Source organism: Colletotrichum truncatum, assembly GCF_014235925.2.
Source record: "Colletotrichum truncatum strain CMES1059 chromosome Unknown Contig_0005, whole genome shotgun sequence".
NCBI classification, from domain to species: domain Eukaryota; kingdom Fungi; phylum Ascomycota; class Sordariomycetes; order Glomerellales; family Glomerellaceae; genus Colletotrichum; species Colletotrichum truncatum.
This window is the reverse complement of record NW_027222402.1, coordinates 4264742-4292176: the sequence shown is the minus strand read 5'-3', so window position 1 is coordinate 4292176 and position 27435 is coordinate 4264742. Positions and strand designations below refer to the sequence as shown.

General features: G+C 49.5%; 6 protein-coding genes across 6 annotated transcripts; 4 read left to right on the top strand and 2 right to left on the bottom strand.

Annotated features, from left to right (window-relative positions):
- Positions 1-273: 273 nt before the first annotated feature.
- On the bottom strand, positions 274-1530 carry CTRU02_209222 (toxin biosynthesis protein; the record flags this gene model as incomplete). The annotated part of the gene is made up of 2 exons (XM_036732832.1): positions 274-1237; positions 1325-1530. 2 exons carry the CDS (start codon positions 1528-1530, stop codon positions 274-276), a joined length of 1170 nt encoding a protein of 389 aa, XP_036575471.1.
- A 2456-nt stretch (positions 1531-3986) lies between these two features.
- Positions 3987-5087, top strand: CTRU02_209221 (aflatoxin b1 aldehyde reductase member 2; the record flags this gene model as incomplete). Its single annotated transcript, XM_070205227.1, has 3 exons — positions 3987-4037; positions 4094-4720; positions 4782-5087. 3 exons carry the CDS (start codon positions 3987-3989, stop codon positions 5085-5087), a joined length of 984 nt encoding a protein of 327 aa, XP_070061302.1.
- A 1897-nt stretch (positions 5088-6984) lies between these two features.
- Positions 6985-7248, top strand: CTRU02_209220 (uncharacterized protein; the record flags this gene model as incomplete). The annotated part of the gene is made up of 1 exon (XM_036732834.1): positions 6985-7248. One exon carries the CDS (start codon positions 6985-6987, stop codon positions 7246-7248), a length of 264 nt encoding a protein of 87 aa, XP_036575473.1.
- A 1270-nt stretch (positions 7249-8518) lies between these two features.
- On the top strand, positions 8519-10180 carry CTRU02_209219 (udp-glucoronosyl and udp-glucosyl transferase family protein; the record flags this gene model as incomplete). The annotated part of the gene is made up of 3 exons (XM_036732835.1): positions 8519-9081; positions 9136-9846; positions 9916-10180. The coding sequence occupies 3 exons, from the start codon at positions 8519-8521 to the stop codon at positions 10178-10180; spliced, it is 1539 nt and encodes a 512-aa protein (XP_036575474.1).
- A 12672-nt stretch (positions 10181-22852) lies between these two features.
- CTRU02_209218 (uncharacterized protein) lies at positions 22853-24734 on the bottom strand (the record flags this gene model as incomplete). The annotated part of the gene is made up of 3 exons (XM_070205226.1): positions 22853-22927; positions 23815-24110; positions 24548-24734. 3 exons carry the CDS (start codon positions 24732-24734, stop codon positions 22853-22855), a joined length of 558 nt encoding a protein of 185 aa, XP_070061301.1.
- A 556-nt stretch (positions 24735-25290) lies between these two features.
- On the top strand, positions 25291-25404 carry CTRU02_209217 (uncharacterized protein; the record flags this gene model as incomplete). Its single annotated transcript, XM_036732838.1, has 1 exon — positions 25291-25404. One exon carries the CDS (start codon positions 25291-25293, stop codon positions 25402-25404), a length of 114 nt encoding a protein of 37 aa, XP_036575477.1.
- Between the last annotated feature and the right edge of the window lie 2031 nt (positions 25405-27435).

The following is a 27435-nucleotide window of genomic DNA, read 5'->3' as shown; positions in this document are numbered from 1 at the left end:
GCTGTCTATCAATTGACTATAATAACTGTCAAGATAACATTATTCTACCAAGCAATATAAGAATATATGGGACAGTCGTATCAAAGTCTCGCGAAGTGTCGGTTTTCGAGACCAAACTGTATGAGGATTAAAGCTTTAGACACCACGAACTAACTCTCCGTAACGTAATCTTCATTTCTTGTTTGTTCTACGGCGTAAAAATGAGACAGGCAATCGATCAATCATTTCAACACCCATCGGCTCATCATCTCCGATCTGCAGATTCACAATGGCTTACAAAAATGGGTTTTCGGACTGTATTAGGGCTTCTTTGATGAGGAAACGCAAGGTTTTGGGATATATCCACCTCGGAACTGCCCAGAAGAACCACGTAAAAACCCATATGAAACCGAGAGTCCTGCTAGCTACACACAGCCAAGGATCCGGTCTTAGATGTACTGACAGCCCTGTTCTCCTGACTACGCGATTGTAGATTTGGGAGACAAGTATCTCAACCGCAACAACAAGGAAGTTCGCGCAGAAAAACCATATATCTAGGTCTGCAAAACGTTGGCCGGTGCGCCATGCCGCTGTCGCATGCATCAGCCCAGAAAGAAAGAAGACACCAAATGCCACAGCCGCATTTCCAATTGCTGTTCTTGACTTTACTCTCAAGATGATTTCTGCCCACTTCGTGAATGTTGGCGTTGCTATGCGATGCCAAAAGCGGCCCCAGAACCGTCGTATAGTCCAGGCATCAGCAAGGCTGCCAAACAAGGGCGGCCAGTCGTCTGGGTCGTCAAGTCGAAGAACAGCAACAAAGAAGACTGCCAGAATGGCGTGGTAACATTCGAGAGTCATGAAGTTAAACCATATCCACGAAAGACTCATGAAGGCCCGTAGCGATATCTGGCGGCCCGTTACTGAGTTGTATTCAAGGTTTTCAGTGTCAAAGGCAACAGAAGACAACTGGCTAACGAGGGGCCTGATTATGTGGTGCTGGTCAGGCGCGAAATCGAGAATGCTACCGTCAATGAATAGGCGCTCTCGGATTAGCTGGACTATCCAACGGTCGACAAAAACGATCGAAAAAGCCTTGAGTCCGCGGAGAAGAGCAAATCGTAGACGCGATGACCAGGCCGCACAGCTTGGGCTGGTACGACCTCGGAAATCCAATTTCCGAGGATTGTTCCAAATGCGACATGCTGCTGAGATGCTGCGTCGACTGGGCCATACAAAACCACTGTGTCTCAATTCCCTGGAAGGCTTTTCGTTGGTGATTGGCGCTAATGAGTGGTCTTCCAGAACAAGGATATTGGGGAGTATAAACATGAAGAGGAAGCATGTTATAGCTGTGTACGAGTTCAGCCCCGTGAGCACGCCTGTCAGCCCCGTGTTCCCAGTTACTGAAGCTAAAGACCAAGCCGCAAGCAACCATGTAGGCAAAAGAAAGAAACAATGAAACTTGGTCGGAAAATGAAGAGCTACTACAGTCAAAGTAGCAGATGATATGAACAGATAGGCTGGTTTGAGAATTTCGACGGGAATCATAGAAGAAAACCTAACCATCGTGTCAGATTTGCTCGCCATGTTGAATCACGCTGGTCGTTTAGATTAGTAGGCAGCTATTAAAGCAAGTAGCGGGCTTGTTAAAAGCCTTTTTTTTTTCATCCCAGATTGCTTCTTACGGAAATGAATTGCTTCCAGTTGAACAGCATGGTATAGCGCATATTTTAACGTCGCACCCGGCAGTTCCATGTGGTGAAATGGCGCTGGAAGCCTCTTTCCACATGCTTCTGTGACATGCCTCAACAAGGACCTGGTTAGGAGCTTGTGCGCCTGTAGGATGATAAACATGTATTGTTCGGAGCATAATAATAGGGAGACTATGATGGAGCAAACAGTATCCCCAGAACCCCCAACAAGGCAAAAATAATTCGAGTGTTCTGGTAGGAGCACTTTCCATGGTGAAAATAGTACTTTAATAGAGTTCAAGTAACAAAACCAAACACAGAGAATAAGAAACCCCTTTCGATCTGCATTGACAGTCTCCTGCGCTTGAATTCTAAGCCTTCGGCCTCAGGAGTCTTGTGACACAATGTATGACTTAAACTCCCTTTCGCTCTTTCAAATTTGGCTGCATTGACCGCTCTTTTATTTTTGGTGACCTAAGCTGTTAAATCATGGTTTATTCCATTTGTATTGTGCCGACTTTGTAGCTGAATGTTCATCAAGACAGACCGAAGAGATGCTGTTACTTTTAAAGGCCTGCGGTTCAATCACATGAGGCATGGGTATTAGATGTACTGGCTATTGAACGAAGAAACTTGATTAGACTATGAGCATTCGATCACGAGTTGGAACCCTGAGAGATTTTCAGTTTGATCATCAGAAGGAGAGTCTTGGGACGTTCAGGGACATGCTTTTGCGCCAAGGTCTGTGTCGGCTGGAATTACAGTGTGATGAACTGCAACAAAAAAGAGGAAACTAAGGCACCTGTCACGTTTGCACGGCATCCCGGCCTGCCACACGGCCAGATACCTGTCTCATGGGCAGAGACCCAGTAGTCTCCCCCTTCCTCACGGTGAGGGTCATCCTGGGTGACATATTTCTTCTATTCATTTCAGATCCTGAGTTTTCTGCATTTTACGACCATTGTTTATTGCCACCAGAAATTCTCGTTTCATAACGGTTTGTTTGTCCGTGCGGGTGACCTCTGTGAAACCCGCAAAACCAGACACACTTGGCTTTCAGTCTCCCGAAGTTAAGGCTCTAGAAGTTGAAAGGTCGAGAGCGAATCATGAATAAGTGGCTCCTTCTACAAACATATCGATATGGGCGAAAATCCATAGTCTTTGTGCTTCAAGCCTTCAACTGTCAAGCATTTATGTTCCTGCTTTTCTACCTTTTTGGGAGAGAAAGAGTTTGACAACATCCGCACAGAGGTTTGAAGCAGGGGTACCCCTTACGGACTCCGCAGGAGACGTCAAACTCAGTCGTTGCGACAGGCACGCATGGCAGGTCCCAGGGACAAATTAGAGAGTAATGATAAGCCAAGGCTCTTAACAATGTATATAACGAGATGAATAAGTATAAGAATGTTTGATTAAATACTGAGAATGAACTGTCGCCTTATGTGTGCAATAGCAGAAACAAGTAGACTTCTTTTTGGTAACGATAGAACGGTTTCCTGCTTCAAATAGTACATTAAATATGGAACGAAGAACCACTAACAAACATAAATTATTTCCGACCAGAAACATCAGAATGTGCACCGTCCGCGTACAACGAATGATGCCGGACTTCTCATTGTTGTCCGTCAACCGTGGGGATGCACCGAAACATCGGACGTGGCAGCTCGAAAGACTCATAGAATTTCCCAAAAGAGCAGGCGGATGGATGAGAAAGCTGTGGAGGTCGTGCAACAGGGAAAGTTCAGGTAGGGTTGTGCATGTATCATGTCTAAGCTACTTTGACGCTCTGACTAGTTCTTATTGGCGACGACTGCGAGCTGGCTCACTCAGCCCTTCCGGTCTGGCGGCATCGGTGGCCCCTTTCTCACAAGAAACATCGCCAAAATGTCCGATCCCAACTGACAACATAGTCTTAAAACAGAAACCAATGTATTCTCAAGATATAGCATGGATCCTGTTAAAGATGGGATGGTAAGGAGTCCTTATATCGCGCACAGAAGTTGATTTGTCGGAGGCTTTGCAGCACATGGTGACGAGGTCAGGTAGGGGAGTTGGTCCCAAAATGACTACATTTATCTTTGGCCTCTCTAATCATTTATGAGATATTAGTCCCTTTAAATACGTAGCCCTCGCAACATCCCTTGCATTCCTCAGCTTCCCAACACATAACATCGGCATATAACATAATAAGAACTACGAAAGTCAATCTCACACCCAAACGTTTAGGTTCACGGAAATACTGGCAAATAGACTGTTCCTATTTACCAATTTTACTCTTAGTTTGCCGACCTATTCTTTTCTTGCGGCGCCACAATGTCTTTCAATGGGAAAGCACCTCTCAACTTGGTCCTAGGAGCCTCAAGCGTACGTAGCCCTCTCTTTATTAATTGTCTTGAATGTTTGACATCGAACCTCAATAGATTGGGGATACTGCTATTGATTCAATGGCACGTTTTAATAGCCCTGATGAGGTTAATGGCTTTCTGAACGCCTTTGCTAAACGCGGGTACTTTCAACTCGACACCGCACGCCTTTACTCGCCCCATGCGCCAGGAAGCTCCGAACCTCGGATGGGAGCTGTCGGCGCTGGTGATAGATTCATAATTGACACAAAAGTCATGTCGGGTAAACCGGGCCTTCATTCAAAAGACAACATTTTGAAAGAAATCGATATCTCGCTTGAGGCATTGAAGATCAAGCAAATCAACATTGAGTATTTGCACATGCCGGACCGAGAAACGCCATTCCGGGAGGCATGTGAAGCCATGAATCAAGCACATACGGAGGGGAAGATCAAGCACTGGGGAATTTCCAACTATTCCGCCGAAGAAGTACAGACATTTGTGGACATCTGCAATGAACACGGCTTCGTCAAGCCCAGCGTCTATCAGGGACAATACAACCCGATCGTGCGAAGCAATGAGAAGGAACTCTTTCCTCTCCTACGAAAGAATGGCATTGCATTTTATGCATTTAGCCCCGCTGCTGCTGGCTTCTTTGCTGGCAACCACAAGAATGTGCAGGCAGGTGGACGATACGACAAATCTGTGAGGAAACACGTCACTCCTGGTTGAGAATGTAGCACAAGAACTGACCAAATCTCCGAAGAACCCCTCGGGTATAGCATACTCAAACTTCTACTTGAAACCATCCATTGCGGCCGCCACCGAAAAAGCCCTGGAAGTCGCGTCCAAGCACGGAATTGGAGGCCATGCTGCAGCCCTTCGGTGGACATCGTATCATAGCGTCCTCAGCAAGACGCACGGGGACTCTGTCATCATTGGGGCATCCAGCCCCGAACAGCTGGAATCTAACATCGATATGATTGAGCAGGGCCCATTACCAGAGGATGTTGTGGCTGCTTTTGAAGCCGTATACAAGGAGATTGGTGATGTAGTTCCGTACCACATGTGAAAATGAGTCTGCTAAGCATGTACTAGAATCGCAGCTAGATTTAATGTGGCACGGGCAACTTTGGCACGGGTTGAACTTAAGCTTTAAGCTTTCATTAGATGGTTAATAGGGGCTTCACGTGCATGGCGTCCACTTGGCTGAGATTTAGCTTTTTAAGTGACCAATAAGTGAGATCATCATGGCTGCTCATATGGCCTTGAGGTAAACTTTCCTATCTCCAACCTCTTAAATGGTGTTCATCATATTAATCATTTGGCTTCGATGGGATAGACTAAGTTGAAGCTACAAATCCGTTTCCATGCGGCTCTACGCTAAAGCACTCAGAATGAGAAGCATAAATGTGAATAAGTTTTAAAGTTATATTTAATTCACCCACCTGCTTACCCGGATGTGGCTGTTTGTATTGTCTTTGGGTGCTGCTTAGTGTACAGGATAAGTTAGCTAGGAAGCAGGAAGAATGCTAAACCCTTCCGTTAGAAATGGTTGCCCCAACTCGCCGTAGAGACGTCAGATTATATTCACCTCCTGTCCGGCAAAATGAGGAGTTGTGCCGTAGTGCTTATATTCGGCAAGCAGAACAATAGAACAGCAAAACAAAGCGCTGATAGTGAGAGAACCAACTAAAAAGAGAGGAAATTTGGGTAGATCTTCCAGTCTGCTGCTTAGCAGATTGTCCCTTCAAATGTTGAGGGCAATAACCTTAAACCAATCGGTCAGGTGGAATTCTACATGGATAACAGGGATTCTTGTTACTTAAGTAACCAGACTGAATTGGGAATTTTGCACCGAAATCTTGTCTACGCGAACGGCATGGTAGTTGATTATTTCGGACTTTGTCTACATTCAAGACCAGTTAACCCATGACTAGACGTTGAAAGAACATTGTGAAGGCTTTAAACGCACATATTGACTTTTTTAAGCTCAGTGACTGCGACATAATTAGAACAAGATCGAAAGGCTGTCAGCTTAGCGTAAGAGAGACTGGCGGGAGCATAACCTTGAATTTTTCCTATGCCGAAAGTCAAATTTTAGACTTCAGGTAATCACTGGAACCATGGCACAATCAAGTTTCTACGGAAACTGCCGACACGACAACGATGAATGACTTTATATACTCTAATTCTTCATTTATTGCTCTTTTCCTTAGCGAAAACGATGGTCATTCGAAAGATTAATGCCCACGCGTCCTATTAGTCAATTTCTTTTTAACCGGTGACCGTCAAAAGCCGAGTCCGAGAACGAGTCAGGTATCTTGTCATGTATTAATGAGATGATCGTAAAGCCAGCTAGCTAGTCATTCTAGCAATTAGAGTTTACAGGGATGTCTTTAGACCCTTTTCTCAAGGCACTTTCAGAAGGGGATCATCAGCTTAGTTCAACAATGTTCAACGGTGTTCAACGAACGCTAGCTCTTTTTCGTGGCTTGAACTCAGAATAGCATCTTGATCTAGTAGTTTAGTATTTTGATCTTGGTACGCCCTCATGCAACCTTGCTAAACGTAGGATGACGAAAACGAGTCGCTTGGAGCCTCCACTTTTGAGCCGCATGCTTTCTGGGGATGTACCGCTGGATCCGGCCCTCTGGATACGAGCAATATTGAGTCGACTGAAGCTGATTTAACTTGTGGAGCTGTCTCAGTACTGGTGTTGCCTGAAAAGCGGTGTTATGTTCACCCTCAGCGGAAGCTGCGGATCTTGCTGGCATCAAGCAGCGGTTATAAAGGGTGGCTACACCAGACCTTCGGCCTTCTTCCGGTTCCAAATTTCCAACACAAGTTTCTGTCTTTCCCAATTTCTCTTGAAAGTTTTTCATCAATATCACTCCAGCCAGACAGTAAGATCTGTTGAACCACAGTCTGCAAAATGTAGGATTATTATGACTAATATTTCCTCAGCAATGAAGTTCACTATCGCCACTAGCTGCCTTTTGGTCTTGTACACCGGCCTTGCGAATGCCGCTACCGGTTGCCGGATCGAGTTGCTCAACTTTAACCAAGCCGTCGTTGGCAGTGCTTGCATTCCTTTCAACTACAACGCCAACATCATCGACTCTTCCACTCGCCAGGGCTACAACGTCAAAGTTAATAACATTTGTGGCGCTGACTTTTCTGGCGGCCAGAGAACTGTAAATTACTCTCTGCGCAAAGCGGGCTACTGCTGAACTTCAAATGATGTCGTCTACTCTCAGCCAATAGTAGCTTCTGGCGCTTTCAATGCGATTACCACCAATGGGTGCCGATAAGCGGATTATGTCCAACGCCGTCCCAGACAGGCCGCGCAAGTCTCCAAGATATGTAAAGACAGGTCACCTACTCGGTTGGGTTCTTTTGTTATCCACATAATCTCAGCAAAGATTGTGAGGGCTTTCTGTCATGCACTATTATAATACACTTTCCTGATTTATGGTTATAAGAATTGACAAGTACTTGAGAATTGTCCAGGCTATGCGTGATATGAAGCGTTATTTTTAACGTAGCCAAGCCTGGAATCAGCAGATCTAGCCAGAGCAGACCCAGCGCGTTTCTATCTGGGATTCATAAAATCATGCGGCGAAGATGGGCCATAGCCTATTGTTCGACGACCCTCCCGTTCATGTTCATGATACACGCCATTTAAGAATTTAAAGCTGTTTCAAATGATCGCACATTTCGAGGGGTGCTGTTACTTTCGCTCTGCATCGAACAAGCTAACGCTGTGAAGGGCTGACCCCGCCTACAGGGTTACAGTGACAGCCGCACACTAATTAGCCTTCAGCACGTGTGAAAACAGAAGTGCTACCACATTGAGCTAAACCCACAAAAGGATAACGTAACAAAATGTCGCTTCCTTGTTGTGTGGCTGCACTTAAAGAGGGATAATGCGTAGGCACAGCTTATGGTGTATCTACAATGACTGCATACAAACCCAGCGCTATTGCATTCGGTAACGCATTAATTGTAACTGTCATATTGATTTTCTTACTAATCAAGCTTGGCATGCTTCTCTTGGTTCCACTGAGATGCATGCTTCGTATATCTTACTCTGCGCGCAAGCCATTTGGGCGTCCTCAATGGCCTGCGCAAGAAGATCTTGACGAATGGATATCACTCGTATCCTCTGCACGCACCCACATAGAAAATAACGCTGCACTAACTTCAGCCGCTCGTGATGACTGCAGTTTCGATTTCGATTGGGTGGTTAGGATTATACGGTGAACAAATTTCACCAGGGATTTTGAAAACATCCATGGCTTGCTGACTCAATCATAGAGTGGTTAGGGTTGCAATTTATGGGCTCACCTCAGCTTTGTAGTCCCTTCCAAAAACAGTTTCTATAGGACACGATTATTTACAAATACCTAACAAATGCCCTCTTTGAAGGACAACTGAAGCATTTCTCTTTTCAAGCCACTGACCCCTACATTGTATCTGTAGCCTCCGTATTGTACGACCATGGAGACGGCGAGACAGAAAATTATGTTTTTAACGAACAGCGACTATGGGCAGGCCAACGTTGTTCTCTCTATAGCATATGTTATTGTTCGCAGCTCGCCGCGCATCGAGGTGCATATCGCATCACAGAGCAAGCTCAAAGAGCCAATGGCCCGCCTTGTCAAGCAGGTAGCGGCTGACATAGGGTCAGCGGCCGCGGACGCTCTTGTTTTTCACCAGTTGATAGGGCTGTCTCATTTTGATTCAATAGACACACCTGGCAGCCCCGGTTTCGCGCCATGGATGACTGTCCCAAGTTTCATCAACGTCACTCGTAACATGCTGGATTTTGCAAATCTCCTTCTCCCTTGGAGTGTAGAGGGGTTTGTGGAGATTTATAGAGACATTGATCGGGTTTGGAATGAGGTCAAGCCAGACGTGACGGTTTCCGAGGCGATGTTTGCTCCTGCGCTTACTTTTTGCAAAAGCAACAAGATGAAGTGGATTGCTCTCGCCCCAAACACCATCAAGGAATTCGCACTACCCCTTCAGCCCAGGTTGGGGATGCTCTGGAAGTTCCCAATGTAAATAAGGCATTTATCAACTTTTTCCTGTTCATTGCTGACTGTTCTATTTAGGACCAGCACCAGCTTCCCATATCCCGTCCCCCTTCACTTAATACCGCTTAATGTATTCTACACCATCGTCGCTGGTGTAATTGTTTCCACTAGTAAAAGGCAAAGTCAGATATCTGAGCACCTCCATCGCGCCATAGACCCGAAAATCGAAGTCTTTACTATTACCCATATGGGCTTGATGAAGGCACCACCAGAAGGCCTACGTGTATTAGTCGCCAACAGCCCTGACATCGACTTCCCCTTTGAGGTCATCCCTAACTTTATCACCCCTTGTGGTCCTATCACACTTGCCTCTCCACCAATCTCGGATGGAAGTCAAGACCCTGAGTTAGCCGGCTGGCTGAGCCGTGGGCCGACAGTTTACATGAACCTTGGTACACACCACTTATTCGATATCTCTCTCGCAAGAGAAGCCGCGCTAGCCTTCCGGTACTTGCTTGACGAAGCTCAGGTATCCCAGCATCACAGAAAGCTTCAAATTCTCTGGAAAATGCCTCGAAAGTCATCAGAAGGGGACCATACTGACCCCTCAAGCACGGAGTTCCTCGGCCCCTGGCAAGAAATCAAGGCGATCCTGGGTTCTGAGATTGACAGAGACCAAGTCCGTATCGTGAACTGGATCACTGCCGAACCCAAATCTGTCCTCGAATCAGGCCATGTTGTCCTGGCTATCAATCACGGGGGCGCTAATAGTTTCCATGAGGCACTGTGGTTAGTCACTTTTCCACATTTGCACTACTTTTTTCTTAAAAAAGATTACTGACGTGTATTTCATTAAAGTACTGGCATTCCTCAAGTAATTCTTCCGGGATGGCTTGACTGCTACGATTTTGCCCAGAGGTGTGAGATTCTCGGAATAGGAAAATGGGCAAACAGAAAAGCTAAGCCTTACTGGGAGCGCAACGAACTCGGCGAAGGTCTTGTGGATACCTTGCTGGGACCCGAAGCAGGAGCAATGAAAGCTCGTGCCAAGGAACTGGGTGATCGCCACCCTGAGGGTGCTGGCCGAGAAAAGGCCGCCAGGGAGATTCTGGCGCTATTGTAAGAAGCAGGGCAAATATCTCACACAGCTAGAAACCATTTCAAAGGTAAGTCGGAGTCATGTCAGCTTCAGACATAACAAGAAATCACCAGGTGTGATGGTTTTATTTTGCAACTGACAATTCCACTTATGTTACCGATGTTGTTTCGTTTCTTATCATTGAATCTATAGAATTTACTAGCATTTAGGTAAATTTCTAATACAGTATTGCTATTACGATGGCTTCTCTTCTTTCTGCCACCCCCTCATAGCCTGGCATGGAGTTGTTATGCCGCATCCACCAGTACTCAGAGTGCTGTAGGAAACACAACAGAAGTGTTGATAGGCTCCTGTCCTCCAAAGAATATTTGTTCTGCCTCTAATGTTATATATGTACTTATTGAGTTTTACACATCTTTGATTACTGAGAGGCGGTTAACAGCGCGGTAATTTATCATAACCAAGCAACCAGGGTAAAATCTACAAAACAGGTAGTTCCGCATCTGCTTCTAGGCGGTTAAAACGGAAATCCTACCGAATCATAAGGTTCTGGTGAGCCCTTAGTCTCGGGCCATGCCAATCTCTTCGAATCCTACATTACTGGTCTTTCTAGTTATACGGAAGTTTTTTTTTCGGTTCGCGGGCATTCAAAACGATGACACTTATTCAGAGCTGACATGGTTTTGTGGCTCAGACGAACCTCAAACTCAGAAAATTCACAGAGCAGTTTCTTGAACGTGGGATAAAAACCGAAGAAATACTGCAATCGGGTATGCCATCGAGGTCCTTTTCGTCCCTCCTGCGCCCTCAGCAGGTATCCCACACAACTTCAAAATTTAACGGGGTAATACTTGCCTCCATAACCTGCTGGACTATCCCTCCTCTATTCTACCTTTATAGTCTTTGCGTGTCAGCAAGGAGATTGATCCTCCGAACAAGATTTATCGTCCCCTCAGATTAGACTCATACAACGTGCTGAACCATGCCTGGTCTAAGTTGTTCTTACGATGCCGCAGAAACTCAACTAAACGGCTCTATTCTTGCCAGATGACCCACAATTTTATCAATATCAACCGCCGAACATCCAGACCATCGGCCGCCCGTTTGATGATGGATAAGTGATTGAGGTCATATCTGTCATAGGCTTGGTTGTTAATGAAGGAGAAAACTCCAAATTGCGAGGCAATGAGAAACTTTAGGTCAACCTTTGATGAGAACTTTCAAAAGTGCTTACGCATGTCGATTTTATGTCTTTGCAATAAACGTCCTGTGTGTGGCTGTACACCAGAGAAGGAGATTATGTACGCCCCTCTCGAACGATAGTTCTTACTTTTCAAATTGATTCTTTCTTTATGATGTCTGAGCCTCCCACTCTCAGCTAGATCCAGAATCACATGGTTACATTAGGGTACCTCGAACGTAATAGGCCATAGTTGAGCAGGATGGACCATAACTGCTACCTCAAAGAACATGCTGAGAGTGCGACTACTAACTTGCCGGAATAAATTAACTCTTCTCAAACCCAAGAAGATGAGCTTTTGGAGTTGCGTTCCCAAAGCCCGGGTAAAAAGATGACAGAATTACGACAAGCGTTGAGGTAGAAACATCAAAGCGATACTTGGGTTTTCTTGATTTCCTAGAAGAATCCAAGAAGACCCAACAGTACCACAAAAAGGCGTGACGATGACAACTATAGGATCCAAGGTGAAAAGCAGGAAAGACAATGTGGGATGGTAAGCTCGACAGTGAAAAGACAATAACTTGTACTCAGAGAACCCCATCCATTCGCACACCTGTTCCATTTTGTGATATCAACTCGATTCAACAAGTGAAAGACATCTACGGTTGCGGCTAATAAAGTTCGTTGTTATGAGCTGGTTTTAACTCTACTCAACCTTATAAGCGACGGTACCCGGTAGATATCTCCTATAGTTTCGTACTCCTTGCGTGGATACTTCTGTCAGGGAAGAAGGATTGTGAAATGCGACCGGATAATAGACATTTGAAATTAACAGTCTGTCATAGTGAGTTGTACTATCTCTTTGTCGGCCTGTGTCTTGTGCCATTCATCAAATTCAGTATTCTCACCAACAAGTTATGGAAGTATGAATCACCAAGGACTTTCCGTTGGATGGATGAAACTTTTAGCAATTAACTTTCTTCCCATTCACTCACTGCCTCAGTAAGAATATTTAGCATTCCCAATTCCTACTTATTGATTCAGTCATAGTTCATAAGGTTAGCAAACTTGCCATTGTTCGTCATTAACTCGTATTTATAACCTAACACAAATAGTTACAACATCACGACAAAACATCCGAACTGAAACGGAGACTTTCCGAATCCAATACACCAGAAGAAGGCAGATTCAGCATCAGCCCTAGAAGGCCGAATTTAAATACTCAAACTCAACGCAAGCAAACTTTCGGGACGAACCTTGGCATCACCAAACATACACACAGTCACGTTGAGGCAGAGGCACTTAGACATGGCGTGAAACACGTAAACTGTTTCTAGAACTACAGGAGATACTGATCTGAATGGAATCGATAAATTCGAGAACACGTCTTACATTCAGCCATGTAGCAGTTCCACTTCTTTCTGAATGATGATGTATTGGATTACTAACTAATCTCTTTCAGTGGAAAACCGGACACGAGTATCAGTCAATGTTTGAGGAGGGATGTGCCTGTCTAGGCCACTCGCAGCCTCGCTTCATGATAACTTTGTTCTGGAAGTGTGCTGCGAGGAAACTGATCACAGTCATCGTTTACTTGTCATATCAGGGAGGCTTCTCCCTACCATTGCCTCTTCGCAATGTCTTTCATTTCACTGCTTCTTCATGTACACTCAGGAACTCTGCGATACCAAGACCATTCAGGATGAGAATACACAGTACTATGAAGTTGTTTGCGTCGTCAATACTTACACAGCAAAAGTCCAACATGTAAACCAACAATCTCAAATGTAAATGAGCTCAAAAAGACAAGAGTTGCCCTCACATGCCGCATCTCCAACTTCCTATAACCCCTAGATCAAAATCGCCAAAAAAAACAAAACAACCTTTCGCCACAGGAGGCCACCATCCACGTGTGCAACGCCCAAAGCCACAAAACGACCATCACATCCCTCTAGTCCGCCACCCAAGTATACATCTAGCCTCTCACTGGTCCCTTCCATGGCTGCTGACATTCCACACATCCGTGCATACAAATCCCCCTATCCGAACACGGTTGTCACAATTGTCCCAATTGTCCCAAACCCTTACATCCCAAAACCCCGAAGAGAACCCCGAAGAGCGGGCGTCCAGTCAATCTCCCCGCACTCCAAAAGCAAATAGATGACGTCTTGGATATTTTCTGCTGGCGTATGCCATTTTTTCCTCCGGCTGAATACACCAGCTGAACTAACAACGCCATCATCACTCGCAAGGCCCCCAGATGGCAGAGCGCGGCGCGGGATGCAGTACGCGGCTGAAGCCGAGTAGATCATGAAATGCTTCCCGTGGTCTCGGGGACCTGGAAAGCCCTGCAGGGAAACAGAATCCACCGGACCCAGACAACTTAATCAGAAAAGCAAAAACACAAGGAAAAGACCTGTGTTCAACTCACGCCCCCCCTATCCTCTCTTATCCCAAAAAGACTGCGGAACGGCGTTTTGCCCACAACGAAAGCTCAGACCTTACCCTAACCCAAAACCTTGACGCCATCCACGCCTCCTTCCGACTCATCCCTTCCATCCATCTTCCCGGGCGGCGGGCTGGCCGGCCTCAAATGGGCCCCCTCCGAACGTTGAATACGCTCGCGAGCTAGAAAAATGTGGACAACAAGGAGCCCCGGCGAACGTTAAACCGTCTCGTCGCGGGCCGTTCGTCAAGCCGCGTTGGTAAACAGCCACCCCCCTCCCGCGAAAGAAAAAGCCATCTTATCCTCCCCCCGTCTGAAGATCATTAGCAGATAAGCAGGCCAAGCAGGATCAAACTGTAGAAAGCAACGATGATATTCATCATTAGCTTAAGCTGGGTCTTCCAGCTACGGGCCATAGATCCGAGACACAACATACCAGCTCCTGACGCCTCATCGGCGACCTCAAAATCGCCTAGAAGCAGACGTCGCCGACCTGGACCACCGGTGAAGCGCATTCCAGCCCGCAAGAGGGGCCGGCCACATGCAATTCTGAATCAACGCCCATCTTTCCCCTCAGATTTCCCCCTCGCCTCTGTCTCATCGGTACGTGCCAAATGCCCGCAGCCGAAAACGTCATGAAAGAAAAAAAAAGATGAGAAAAAAAAAGAAAGCTGGGCCTCCCCGTGCATTGTGTTGAGACAACCCAAACAGAACAACGGGGAGCAGGAATAAGAAACAATCAGCTGCGTCAGAGAAATAACGACGCAGGGGGCATGTGTTTTCCCGCACTGCAAAAGCAAGGTCGAGGGTTATAAGCCACTAAGTGTGCAACTTGGGAGGATGGAAAAGAGGAAAAAGAAAGTAAGTATTTGGGCGCTCATGGCATTATCTAAAGTGTTGCGGAACCACGAATCCAACCGAGATGTTGCTCATCTGGCTGCACAAGGCGACCAGTCACTGCATCCAGACCCATCGGATTCTTAACGCCACTCGCAAATGAAGACGACGAGAATGGCTTCGCGCATCAAGACTTTGTGGGCTGTGTGTTGGTCTTGGTCGAATGTGCTTGGTGTCTCAGGGGCGTAGTGATCCATTGCCTCGGGGCTGCGTCGACGCTGAACATTGGCTGATAGGTCTACGTTCAATGATGCCGACCACGTTTCGCAGGCGGAAACAAGCTACGCGATGGGCCAAGTCGCAGCCTTCGGTTCTCAAGAGGCAACAATCATAGTCAAAAAATAGCTTCACATGGCAAGGTTAGCACGAAGAGACATTTGCCGATGAGATGGTGTAACCCAACAAATCAGGGGTAATAAATGCCATCACCTGCCACCTCAGTTGAAGTGGATGGTGACCCAAGTGATCCAGGGCAGGAATGCGCCACCGTCAGATTAGACGTTGCCACTTAGGATGCGAGAAAGGCATATTACCTGTCCTTTCCGGAGGGCTACTGAGCAATGCCGGCCGCTTTGTCAGGTTGTAGTTAGTTCTTTGGATGGCAATGGTAAGGGAGTCCCATAAGCAGAGACCACGCGTGAGATCTGACATGTCGTTCTTGACAAACCCCGACATTCATTTTGTGTCACCCGAGGAGAATGTCTCACTATCCCCGCGGTCACTAGCCGAATCAAATCCATTGGTAAGCTAAGCTACTGGTACCATGGTACTTGCGTGAATGCAAAAGCTAGTAGGCCAGGTTCGGACTATTGCAGGTTCAACTTCTATCCGTCATTGCGTAGTAGACCGGTGAAAGAAGAGTATCGAAATTTCGAGGTGTCTTCGTATGGCAGTCTATAGGGCCAAGAGAGCGATGCTTCGTCCTAGAAAAGGGGTGCATACCAGCTTGTGACACCATGACGGCCTTTGCATCTCGGTTGGCTTGCGAGGCACAAACGAACGATACACCCTCCGGTTCTTGCGTCAAAGCCCAGTAGGGTCCCATCCGTCATACCGCACATCTACGACAGATATGTTGATTGAGGCTGTACCCTATTTGGCCCAGCGCAAGAACATGTTGCTCTCGAGAGTTACGTGCATTTGGTACTCACACACGCGGCCATACGATAGACACTTAGTGTCCCAGTTCTGTGGAGTGGAGGGCAAGTTTGTGGTGAAGGGCTAGTGCTAGTCGGCTGCCGTTGCAAACTTGTCAATCATCCGGTTTATTCGGTCTGTCGGGGCTGCAATTCTTACGACCATGGCACAATTCCGTTCATGAATGCTGCATGTACTACCCGAACTAGGTACCAATGCATGTGAACTCCCACCGCCCCTTGTTTTTGACTGACGGCACTGCATGGCAACGAAGGTCCTTGGGCACCAGCCGGGAGAATACCTGTTCGATGGGCGGAGAAGTTGGCCAGATGACAGTGGACCCGCCAATGTCGGTGATCGAGATTAGATCCTGTAGACCGTGGGAGATCTGCCGCATGCTGCGCAGTTCAAAAGTGCCAAATATCAATATTTCGGCCAAAGTTGACTGAAAGAGAGGCTACCGGCCATCGTCCGAGGATTGTTATGGCACATGCCTTCGGGCCTCGTGTTAGAGCCAGTCATGATGACGGGAACAATGCGGTGAGGTACCCTCCGAAGCAGGTTTAGGCGCCCAGGGAGCTAACTTGCTGTTAGCTTCTTTGACACCACCCTCCTCGACGAGCTAGACCTGACCCAAACATGGTTGGCGGCTAGGAGGCGTTCTTGGGCCGATTTCTCTGGCCTAGACGTGACGAAAACCTGGAAAGAAGCAAACTGAGGCCCCTCGCTGTGCCCGTCCAGCTGAAAGGTTTGGTAGGGGAGTGAGTTTGAAATGATGCCGGAACCTGCATCGTGGGCTGTGTCTGTTAGTCCTCTCCGCCATCGCGATTACGTGGAGGGGTGTCGTTGAAGATGGCGGGGTTCACAGCTCGCTCGAATGAGGCCTTGTCAAGGGATTCCTTTCCCCAGAAATATGGAATTGGCTTGTCCCCTGCTAAGAAATCAACGTGTTCCGTTTTCTAGGTTTAGATGATCCAGACACCGACTTTTCCCGCCGGGACAGTCCTGCTTCACAATGACCCAGTCTTTCTCAAGGCAAGATGAGGTGAACACCGCTGGATGCCTGCGCCCTGCCCCTCAAGCACACACGCTAGATGTAGATCCAGCAAGGCTGTCGGACATGAGTGGTTCAGCCAGAGGAAGCTTTGAGCGTGGTGGTTGGTCAACTTGGCATGAATCACATCTTTTTCGTGATCCAGCTAGCTGACAGCCTAATCCCTGCTCCCGTGAGCCTTGCGCGCCACTTCCATTTGCGGACCTTGTGATAGCGCGGGTCTGTGCTGCAAGTAGACTGTTGGAAGCGATGGGGAGCTACTGATTATTACTTGACGCCTTGCATGAGTTAGCATCACTGCATTCAAGGCGGCCGATCTCCAATCCGTCTTGACACTTGCGGGAAGGGAGCTGAAGAAGGGATGCCAGGAAGTCCGCGGACCGACGCCTAAAGGAAATGACTGGTGCCCACCAAGACCAGTTTGCTACCTCGTGCGTTTGGAGCTGGTTAAAGGATTGTTTCGATCTCGGTCTCAACGGCAGCTCGCGTACCCTAACGGAGTAGATCGGACGGTGTCGCCACTAGATTGGCATTTACCTGCCTTCGCGAAGTCGATTGCCCAGGAACATAGTGCACACCCATTTGGCGGTGTGATGTTGCAATCAAAAATATGAGGCACGGGATGCCCAATGTAAAGGCCGAGTGTTTCTCCATTCCCTCCCAACATGGAGGTGAAGCCAGCTTACGTAGTATATGCCAAACCCAGAGAATATCAATGGACTACAGAGCTGACGCGGTGGTCGGCCGAGATGTGCACCAGACGGTCGAACCCCAGCCCAGGCAGGCATCAAGCCTGCAACAGCAGCTAGTTGTTGAAGATCTCACACGACTCGTGTGGAGATTGCCAGCTGTGCTGTAAGTGATTGTGAGGTGGGATGACGAGATCAGGAGGCATCAGCTTTCCACTCCTGGTTGCTTAGGTTCAAGAGCGAGATGAGGTTCACAGCAGCAGAAGGTCAAGGCTCTTCCTTCCATAAACGCGAAGTTGGCGTCTTTGATGAAATCACCCACCTCCTGGCCCCCTGCGAAAATCCCCGAGTCTGCAGCGGGCTCTGCAGCAGTATAGAGGGTCTCAGGACCTCCAAGAGGACCCTTTTCGGTTGAGGATGGAGACACTTAGAGGATGAGCGACGAACCACAATCAAGATGCCTGCCGAGAAACAGGAACAAAACCCCACATCCTCAGTCCAGTAACCAAAGCCGCCAAGGGCAAGGAAGGTGAATCGCAGACGAGTCGAATGCGCACCAATAAATAGATGGTTGCGCCAAAAGTGTGGTGGGTATGGTGGGTGTGGTGCAAAGTACTCCGAAGTACTCTCTTCGTCTTTCTTTTCCCCCACTAACAGACTTTTGGTTAGCCTCCTGCATCCTGGCAAGCATGGCCAGGGATTGTGCTATTGGGCCATGGATCTAGGGTTGAGCCGAACGAGAGGATAAGAGAGGTTAGAGAGGTTGATGTTCCACCGTGAGCCCGACTGAGGTTGCAATGGGGGTTTCTCCAGCTCTATTTCCCGTTCTTTTTGTGGCATGGCCTTCCTCTGCGGGCCCAAGATGAGCAGTCTCAGCATGAAATTGACCAACAATCATTGTAACAGCCTGAAGGTGCCCCCTCAGCATGACAAGCAGGAAGCCAAGCGGGCTGCTGCGCTGCACTGCACAATAACAGAATCTGCCCCTCACCGCACCTGCACCACCACGGGCCCTGCAGCTGGGCCTTTGGAATACCACGATCCAGGGACTTTACGGGGAGGGGAAGAGGATGAACATTTAGATTGACCTCGAGCCAACGGATAATAAGCAGCAGCCGTGATCCATATATCGGGCTTGTGTGAAGTGTTGACGCACGGGCAGTGGCAGAATGGACTCGATTGCGCACTGATGATGATCCAATGTTGGTGGAGATCAGCCGTTGACGGCACGCACCGTCTCGCAAAGTCAAAAAAAAAAAAAAAAGACGGGAAGTAGCTAGATCCGATGACGGTCCAAGCCCTGCGCTCGGGCTTCAAGATTTGCGGCCGTCGGGGTCCTCTGTTGCTTCCAAAGTCGCACGTTGATCGAGTGCTCCTCCAATGCAGCTTTTCCTATTCTGACCTGGCAAAGCGATGCCAATGGGTACTGCTGTGGCCGACGACCATTGAACCCCTCTTGGTTAGGGTGATGATGCTATCCTGCTGGGCTTATGGACACCGCTTTCTATTTTGACCTCATCATCCAGTAATGTCGTCGTATCATTATGTGTGTGATATGTGACGATGAGCTGGGGGGCGTTACTGAGAGAGCCGGCATCGTTGGGTCGACCAGCGACAGCGCCCTTTAAAGCCACCGTCGTAAAAGGGAAACAGGTTGGCCGCGCTGGATCGTTTGGATGAGCCTCAGTCGGAACAAAGCCCCCCAACGTCTGGAATTCCGTGTTAGGCAAGCCGACAGGTGCTGTCAGATTTCCATGGGCGGAGGAAAGCATTGATGTTCCCCTCGCCCGCCCTCTAGGAGGAGCACATGCATGTCTCAGCCACTCGTCATAACCCCGGACGAGAAGAATCTTGCTGAGTACTAGCCGTGGCGCTGGCCGGAAAGCTCGACATAGGTGTTTCATGAAAAGCACATGCATTCTGTTGTAATACTGGATAAGTCATATGTACCTAAATAGTTGCAAAGCCGATCTATGGATGGCCTAAACTTTCGCCGGCGACTTTGTTCAGATCTGTTCTAACCCTCGAAAAATGGGTCGCGGGTGTATAGCGAGCATTGCATGTCGGTTTGAGAAAATTTACTGTGCATTTAGGTCATCAGCAAGCCGAGCTGGAGGTAGCCGGCTTATTCTGGGACAGCGTTATTGTCGTTGAATTTGATCTTTCAAGTTTCCGTTACCTGACGACTTTTGAGAGCGAAAACGACACATGATGTACCTCGACATCGGCTCCAAATGTCACGAGGGTGGTGTAAGTTTCCCCGGAAGCCATATTAGCCGTCTTATTGGAGGTAGCTTGTCGTAATGGTGCAAGAGAAAGTGTAGCTACCCCTGGTCCGTTCTAGCACCCGTAAGTCAACGCGCATGCTCCAGTGGCTTCCCCCTGGGTCAAGGCCCAAGTTGAACACGGAAAGGGCCTGTCGGCCGAAGCCATCGTGGGCGATTGACTAGGCCCCTCTGGCCTGCCTGGTCAAGGGCCTCAGCTCATTGACAGAATGGCATGGTACACAGTACGGGCGTACATCGTTCCTAGGCAAGGCAAATGGTAATGGAAGATCAGCGGGCGGCGCCATGTGTGAGTGGGAAGACGACCGAGCGTGCGTGGGCATCAGAAACTCTAGCCTAACTCGACATACATTGTTGCGTTAGAAATGGCACGGACGGAAGGTTCGGTAGTCGCATGCGTTTGACGGAGAGATTCCCCTTTGACGGGTCAACTGGCATCGCAAAACGCAAACCAAATGTTGGAACCGATGTCTTCTTTTTCTGAACGTGGGGGCGCCACTCGCTGTCGCTGCTCAAAATCAGCGCCAGCACCCGAGACGACCAGGGCTAGGCCTGGGATCAGGGTGTGACAAAGTCAGCGGCGGCCATGCAACCCCTCTTCGGCTGAAGCAAAGGGCTCGGCGCATATGCCGTTCAACCTGAGCATTTTGCCGAGAGGGTGAGAAGTGACAGTTGGGACGCCCAAACTTCCAACCAACCATACAGAGTGTAGGGCATGCCGGAGCCATGCGTCCCATTGTCACGGATTGGCCATCTCCCTTTTCTTGCCCACAAACTGCTCTGATGTCCGATGGCTGGCAAAGTCAACGGCTCCAGGCCACAAAGGAACATGTCAAGGGTGCAGGGCGGCTTGTCTCACGCCTATATCTCGGGGCAGAGTGCACAGCCGTGGCAAGGCGCAATTTCTCCATACCAAAACTCGGCCGAACAGTGTACAATGCCTGCTGTTCGTCATGTACCTATGAAGGGCCTCCACATTACGGCTTGAACATGGCACACGGTCTTTCTCGAAGACGATGTTAGCTGGGCGAAGCCGTCCTTCGCACAAGCAAGCCTCCTTCTCCACACAATGGCGGATAATGATAGGACCAAAGGCTGCGCGTGGGGATTTATCCGTAACGTACGGAGTACCTCTCAGCCAAGTCCCCGGTGGCTCGGAAAGCGGGTGAAGAGCAACGGCTGGTACCGAAGTGGGAGAAATCCAGGGTGTTGTGCTCCGTAGGGAGTTGGCGATAAGACATGACTTGTTGGATAAGGTCTCGTGGGCAGCCATTGTCTTGACTGGATGCTTGCTTTTTTGGTCATGCAGGCTCGGGATTGTGATGAACAGCCGAGTTGGGGGACAATCACAGAAGCCGCAACGGGGTTCAGTGCCGGCCGAGGCGCGAGACATTGGCAAGGTCGAAAGGGACAAAGATCTACTCGATCGGCGATTTACGGGAGCGAGAGGCCAACGACGACCGACGGCGCAAGACGGGCGCGGATGGATGACTCGAGCGCCGGGCCATTGCGTAGCAGAGCAGCAACGACAACACAAGGCAGTCGGATAATTACTTTAGGTATTGTGACATGTAGGACTCATCTCCGCCGGGGATGCGGCGTCTTCTGATGGATGTCGATTGCTCTCGCCTGAGTGGAGGTATATAATTGCTGGGAGGTAACAATTAAGTGAAAGATGAGAGATGTGACAACAAGCCTGGCGAGATGAATGATTTGGATTTGCCAATTCGTTGCGTCTCTTTCACGTCCTTTGTCCCGCCTCCAAAGAACTCGAAAAAAGAGAAGTCTTGACTCCGTGGAGGTGTAATGTCGTTGGTGGTAGGTCTCTGTCGTTAAGATTGGACCTCTGTGCCAACCTTGTCTAATGACCGTTTTCAAGGTGTGGACAATGGCTCCAGGGTCTGAATTGCAAGGTGAGCCTCCGACCCAGAAAGAGTGGTAGATGAGTGCATCAACATCCCAGAGCATCAGGACCTTGGCTTGGCGTGCCCCAGATGCAGGGCTCATACGGACCGATATTTGCCAGGATATTTCTAGGCAAAGTCTTGGAGAGGGCTACGTCTCGGTCAATGGCCGGTTGATTGAGGCGCACCGAGGGAGTAGTAGTAGGGTCGCCAAATCAGAACAGAGCAATTCAGGATGTCGAGCGGCGAAAGGCCGACATGGGGGGAGGGGGAGGGGGAGGGGGGGGAGGGAAGAGACGAGGAAACTTGAATCGCCTGTGATGAGGTTATCGATGGTATTTCTTTGCCTGTATCCGTCACTGGCTGCTGCTTGTGGCTTGTGCTTGCTGCAGTGGGTTGCATGATGCCTGCTGCTGTCTCTGTTTAGGGTGCTGATGGGTACACCACAGCCGGAATAAAAAAGACATTGGGGGATAAGTATGGTTCGACCAGACCACGGGCCAGGCCAACCGCAGGTCCTGCGCAATCAATTGTGGCGTTTCAATTTTGGACTCCGACCGTATTGTTCCTCGTAACGAGATGTCGTTGTTGGTAAGCGCGAAATGGCCCCCCCTTCTCCTCCTTCCCTTCTTCTCCCTCTCCATTCTCCAAATGTGTCTGAGGGCAGGGGAACGGGAAGAAGCGAAGTAGTCATGATGGATGCCCTTGCCTTGCCTTGCCTTGCCTTGTTAATTTCATCTTTACCTTCCCTCGGAGAGTCAGGCACAGAACGGAGTTTTCTCCGGCAGATTTAAAAAGGTAGGAGCATACAAGAGGAGGAAAGTACATGGTATGCATCCATCCGAACAGGGTGAAGGGTGAAGGGGAAGGGATCGTGGACAGGGCAGGAGTTGCTCCGTATTGTGCAAGGTAAGAAGCAAGGTAGGAAGGTACCTTTCCCCGCTGGAAAGGTACCTTCCTACCTCTTTCTCACCAAAGCTCTTCTCTGCTCTCCTCTCCTTCTCTCCTTGTCTCTTCCCACTCTTGGCGAAAGGATGGAAGGGTCCCAACCCAGCTCCACTGTGCAGGGCAAGAGGGCCGCCTTTCGCTTGCACTACACTACGCCTACCACAGACGCTGACTCCAGTGCTCTTGTACCCCTAGGTAAGTCCCTAGCTCCAGCTTCAGCTCCAGCTCGACCTTCCAGGGTGCGTCAGTGGCCTGGTGAATGTCTGTGGGCCCCCATCGACAGCGGCTTATAGTGGGCCTGGTTGTGTTGAAGCGGCGGTAGAGCCCACTGGGTGCACAGTGCATCGTAAGACATTAGCAGGACGGGAAGGGAAGGAAGGGAAGGGACGCATGTAAATCTCTGCGATCGAGCAGCCGCTCAACCGTGGTCACGGCCGATGTCAAGGTTATGGATGATGCAAGCACAGAGGCTGCCCGGCCTGCCCGGGCTGTCCATGACTACCATGATTGCGAGCACGGGCGCTGTCAATTACGGATATGTCACTGACTATTGAACACAATAAAATGTGCACACCGAAATAAATAAAAGCGGCAACGGAACAGGTTCAAAATGGGAAGTAGTAACCTGTCTAGAGAATCATTAACACAAATGGCGCTGATAGGGAAGAACGAGGAAAGAGGAAGGTGATCTTGCTCTATTTACAGCGTAGCCTCTGAGCTGCTGAGAACACACCCAACACAGGCTGTCTTGCTCATCCAGGTGGATAGTGTACGTACCGGGACTTTAAAATACCGAGCTAGCTAGCTATCTCAGGAAGGCCGCACTCTCCGCAGCCAGAGTACCTGCCTCCCGAATGGAAGAATGGAATAATGGAAGGGTGCATGGAAGGACCGGAGTGAGCATAGGACATTTTTACGGGAAACTGCGAGTTTCTGGCCCGGTGCACAGTTTCCTCAATCAGTACATACATCCTGCACAACTAGTTTTTTTTAGGCTTTTGGGCCTTTAGGTAAGAAGGAGAGAGTTTTTCTTCCATTTGTTTCTCTCTCTCTCTCTCCGCCCAATGACTAACTCCAACTAAATCTTCAACTCCATTGGGACCGAGCAGCTCACTAACCACGACGACGACGACAACAACAACAACAACAACAACAACAACAACAACAACAACAACAACAACAACAACAACAACAACAACACCGCCGTTCATCTGCGGCAGCAAAAACAACAATACGACGTGCGTCTTCGCCTTGCTACTGACAGGCGTCCGCTCCCTAATTCCTCCTGGCAGGCGCATGACGACGGCGTAGTAGTCGATGCACTTCTCACTAGCTTGATGTTTCGATGGGTCAGGGTCGCCCGTCCAGTACCAGGTCACGTCCGAAAGACCCGCAAACCGCTCCGCAAAATCAACTTATTCTGCAAGTTAGCACTACCAGCAATACACTAGATCCTCGCCCTAATTAAAGTGTCTTCCGACCGACATCTCCAGGGACTCCAGAGACTCCAGCAAAAGAGGCCCAAGCTTACGGATGTCGTTCGATACTGACTTTATCGGCACGGAGAGACGGCCACACGGAAGAGCATCACGGCCAACCTGGATACATCCACAGTCCCTCGTCTACTACGTATGTCCTCTGTATTCCCGACGACCCTGACAATGAGCCCCGGCAAATTTCCTCCTTCAAATCCCAGCATCAGACCCATCATCAGCCCCATCGCCAGCACGTCCCAGTCCAGTCCAGTCCACTCCCAGTCTAGAAGCAGCCAATGCAAGCCGGCCCAGCGCGGCGCATTGCAGTGACAACTCGACACCACGCGATGACAACACAAATCGACGCTGCGGCTACGTCTGCGGCCACGGAGACAAACCGACGAGGAGGTTTCAGGTTCCAATGAGGCGAATCCTGCCACTCCAAGCCCGACCAACGAGATGACTTTTTCGAACTTGGCTCGCGAGCAGATCGATGCAGCGCCAGCACTTTCCTGAGGAGTCAGATCTCTCTCATCCAGAGTCCGCTCCACCACGCCGGCCATGTGTCTCTGCCCAAGGACCAAACCAATCCTGCAGAGCTCAGGCACTTGCGACAGTTTCTCCGACTACCCAGCAGTAGCAGCATGCCGCCTGCTTCTCACCGCAGGCGTCTCCGTGGTTGGCTGTTGGTCGGACGGATTGGATCGTGGAGAGAACAGACGCATTGCATCCATCCACTGGCCAATCCCCTTGTTCACTCAACGTCTCCCACACTACCACAGCACGGCATTTGTGAAGGCAACGACAAGGCGACAGATTTTCCGGCACCGCCTAACGCACACCAAGGTCGATGACTGGCCCAACTAGTTGTCAATGCCGTCCACCACACACACCGACCACACACACATCGTCACCTCTCATATGGTATTGCCCACCGCAAAAGTCTACACCGCACCATGCCACACTCCGTCTCAAGAAAGATTCCGCCCCCCAAGATCAGGCACCTTGACTTTAGTTCGCATTTCGGGCGACTCACACTCGCCGTAAGGATAGCCCCAAAACCTCTGGAGACGCTGGACACGGAGTGTCAATCGTCCTTCCGAATCAGGCCGCCTGCATATGCACCAGCCAGGCCTTAGAAGCGTGACCCTCACTGTCAGAATCCACCATGATATCATGGCACAGCCAGCGTCTGGTACGCACCACTGTTCCGATACACACACGGGCAAATAACAGCCAACATTGACTCGTTTTTGTGCCCGAAATGGAGCCCACTACCGCAATTCCGTGAACCGAAATGTTCTTGACTGGAGATTCTACATCTCGGTCACCAGAAGAGAACGAGACGAATCAAGTCGTGGACAACTTCTGAGTCCTTGAGGACCCTTTCTCCGAGATCCGCTCGCAGCTTCAGTCTCCCCTCCTTCTCCCCACACTTTCTTTGACACGATGCGACACGATACGATGCCACCTCCTTGTCTTACACCGTAGATGTTGTTCATATCGACTGCTTTGGTCAAGTCGTCCGTCACTTAATGGCCCAGGAGACGCCGGAATGCCGAAGCATCCCTGGGCGATAGGCACGACAGCCTCAAAATGACACTAGGTGCGGATACTGCCCGTCTTCCTTACGCATACGATAACCTCATGAGTCGTGATTCAGGCTTGGTCATGGCTCATCTCTGCATCTCATCATCATGATTGAACAGGGCCCTTTCGCGTGTCTCTGTAACTCGAACCACCAAGCACTGCACTGCATTGCACCGTACCGTCGCTCTCTTTAACTTGATCTCTCCCACTGTGGTGGAGCCTCCGCGCTGCATCACTCTTTCGAGCATGACTGGGGCTTGGGGTGTGCGCACAGTCCACCTTCTGGCTAAGATGGCCCATGTCAATAACAGAAGAAATTCTACGACAGCGAATCATAACGACTTGAGACATCGTGGGGTTGTGTCGTGCGGGTAATGACTTGGGATACAAAGGGATACTTCTCTGTCATCGACAGGGGGGCTTGGCCAAACGACGCTAGCAGCGACCAGGGCTGGTGGACGGCGAGTGTACTAGGTACACACTAGAGACCAGATGTAGAGGTGAGCCCTGAGAGGAAGAGGAGGAGGAGCCGAGGGTGCTCGCTCCTGGGTTGGAGGAGCAAACGGGACGACTAAGAGAGGGCTTCCCCATCATCTCTCTGTTGCTGGCCGCCTGCCTGCTTGCTCGACTCATCAATAGAACAGACACACAGAGAGCACCACCAACCACACCGTACCAGTACACTACAAAGTGGAGAATTGTCGCCAAGAAGGCCCCAAAAGTCCACATGGCGTCCACCGTGTTGACGATGGCCAAGCTGACAGTATTTCCGCTGTGCTTTCGCTACCATTTTCATTATACGACAACTGCTGGGTTGCTGCTCTCCTTTTATTAGCATCATCTGCCTCACGGCACCGACGGCACAGCAGTACCTGGCTGGCCTGGGGGCGGAGGATCACCCCCAGTATGTTCACCTCTACCCTGCTCTCTTGGCACAACGTGAGACCTCACCTCACATCCCACACCGTCCTTATCCGCCCATGTCCATCCATGATCGTATGGGAAACAATACTCCCCCCCAACTCGCCGTCGTGCACACCTTGCGCATGTGGGGAGCTAAGGTGCTAGGGGACTTTAGTGCGTGTGGGAGAAACATCGATTCTCTCTGCACGTCGTCCTCACTCCTCCAGATAGACCCTGTCACTGTCCCAACTTCCCACCCACTAGTAGCGCACCTATCTGCAGATATGTATGTGCATATCCCGCCCCTCGAAAGCAGCCGGCCCATGTCCTGTCGTCCAACGACCCTCACCCTCTTTCCCACTTCGTCTCGACGGCAAGCTGGTTTCCAAATAAGACCCAGCGATCATCTCTCCACCCACTTCAGCCCCTCCATTCCACGTCGGCTTCTCAGCGATCAGCCTTTCCCTTCTTCTTGAGCGGTCCGCCACAGCTCTTGATCTTCGACGACTTCGCCTACCTCAACCTCTTTGTCGTCTTCTCTCGCCTACTTCGTCTCGTCCCCTTTGACTCTGCCCTGTTGTCAACTTCGAGGCCACTTTGCTGCCGTCTGCTTCTCCACACTCTCGCCTCCTCGGAGATCCTCTTGCCCTTTGGCCTTGATATTTGATCGACCGCCCAGCTCTCGACTACCACTCGCCACTGCTTCACCTGCCACGACACACAGTCAACTGGCATAGGAGCCTTGGTTTTGGCCTCTTCCCTGTTGGCATG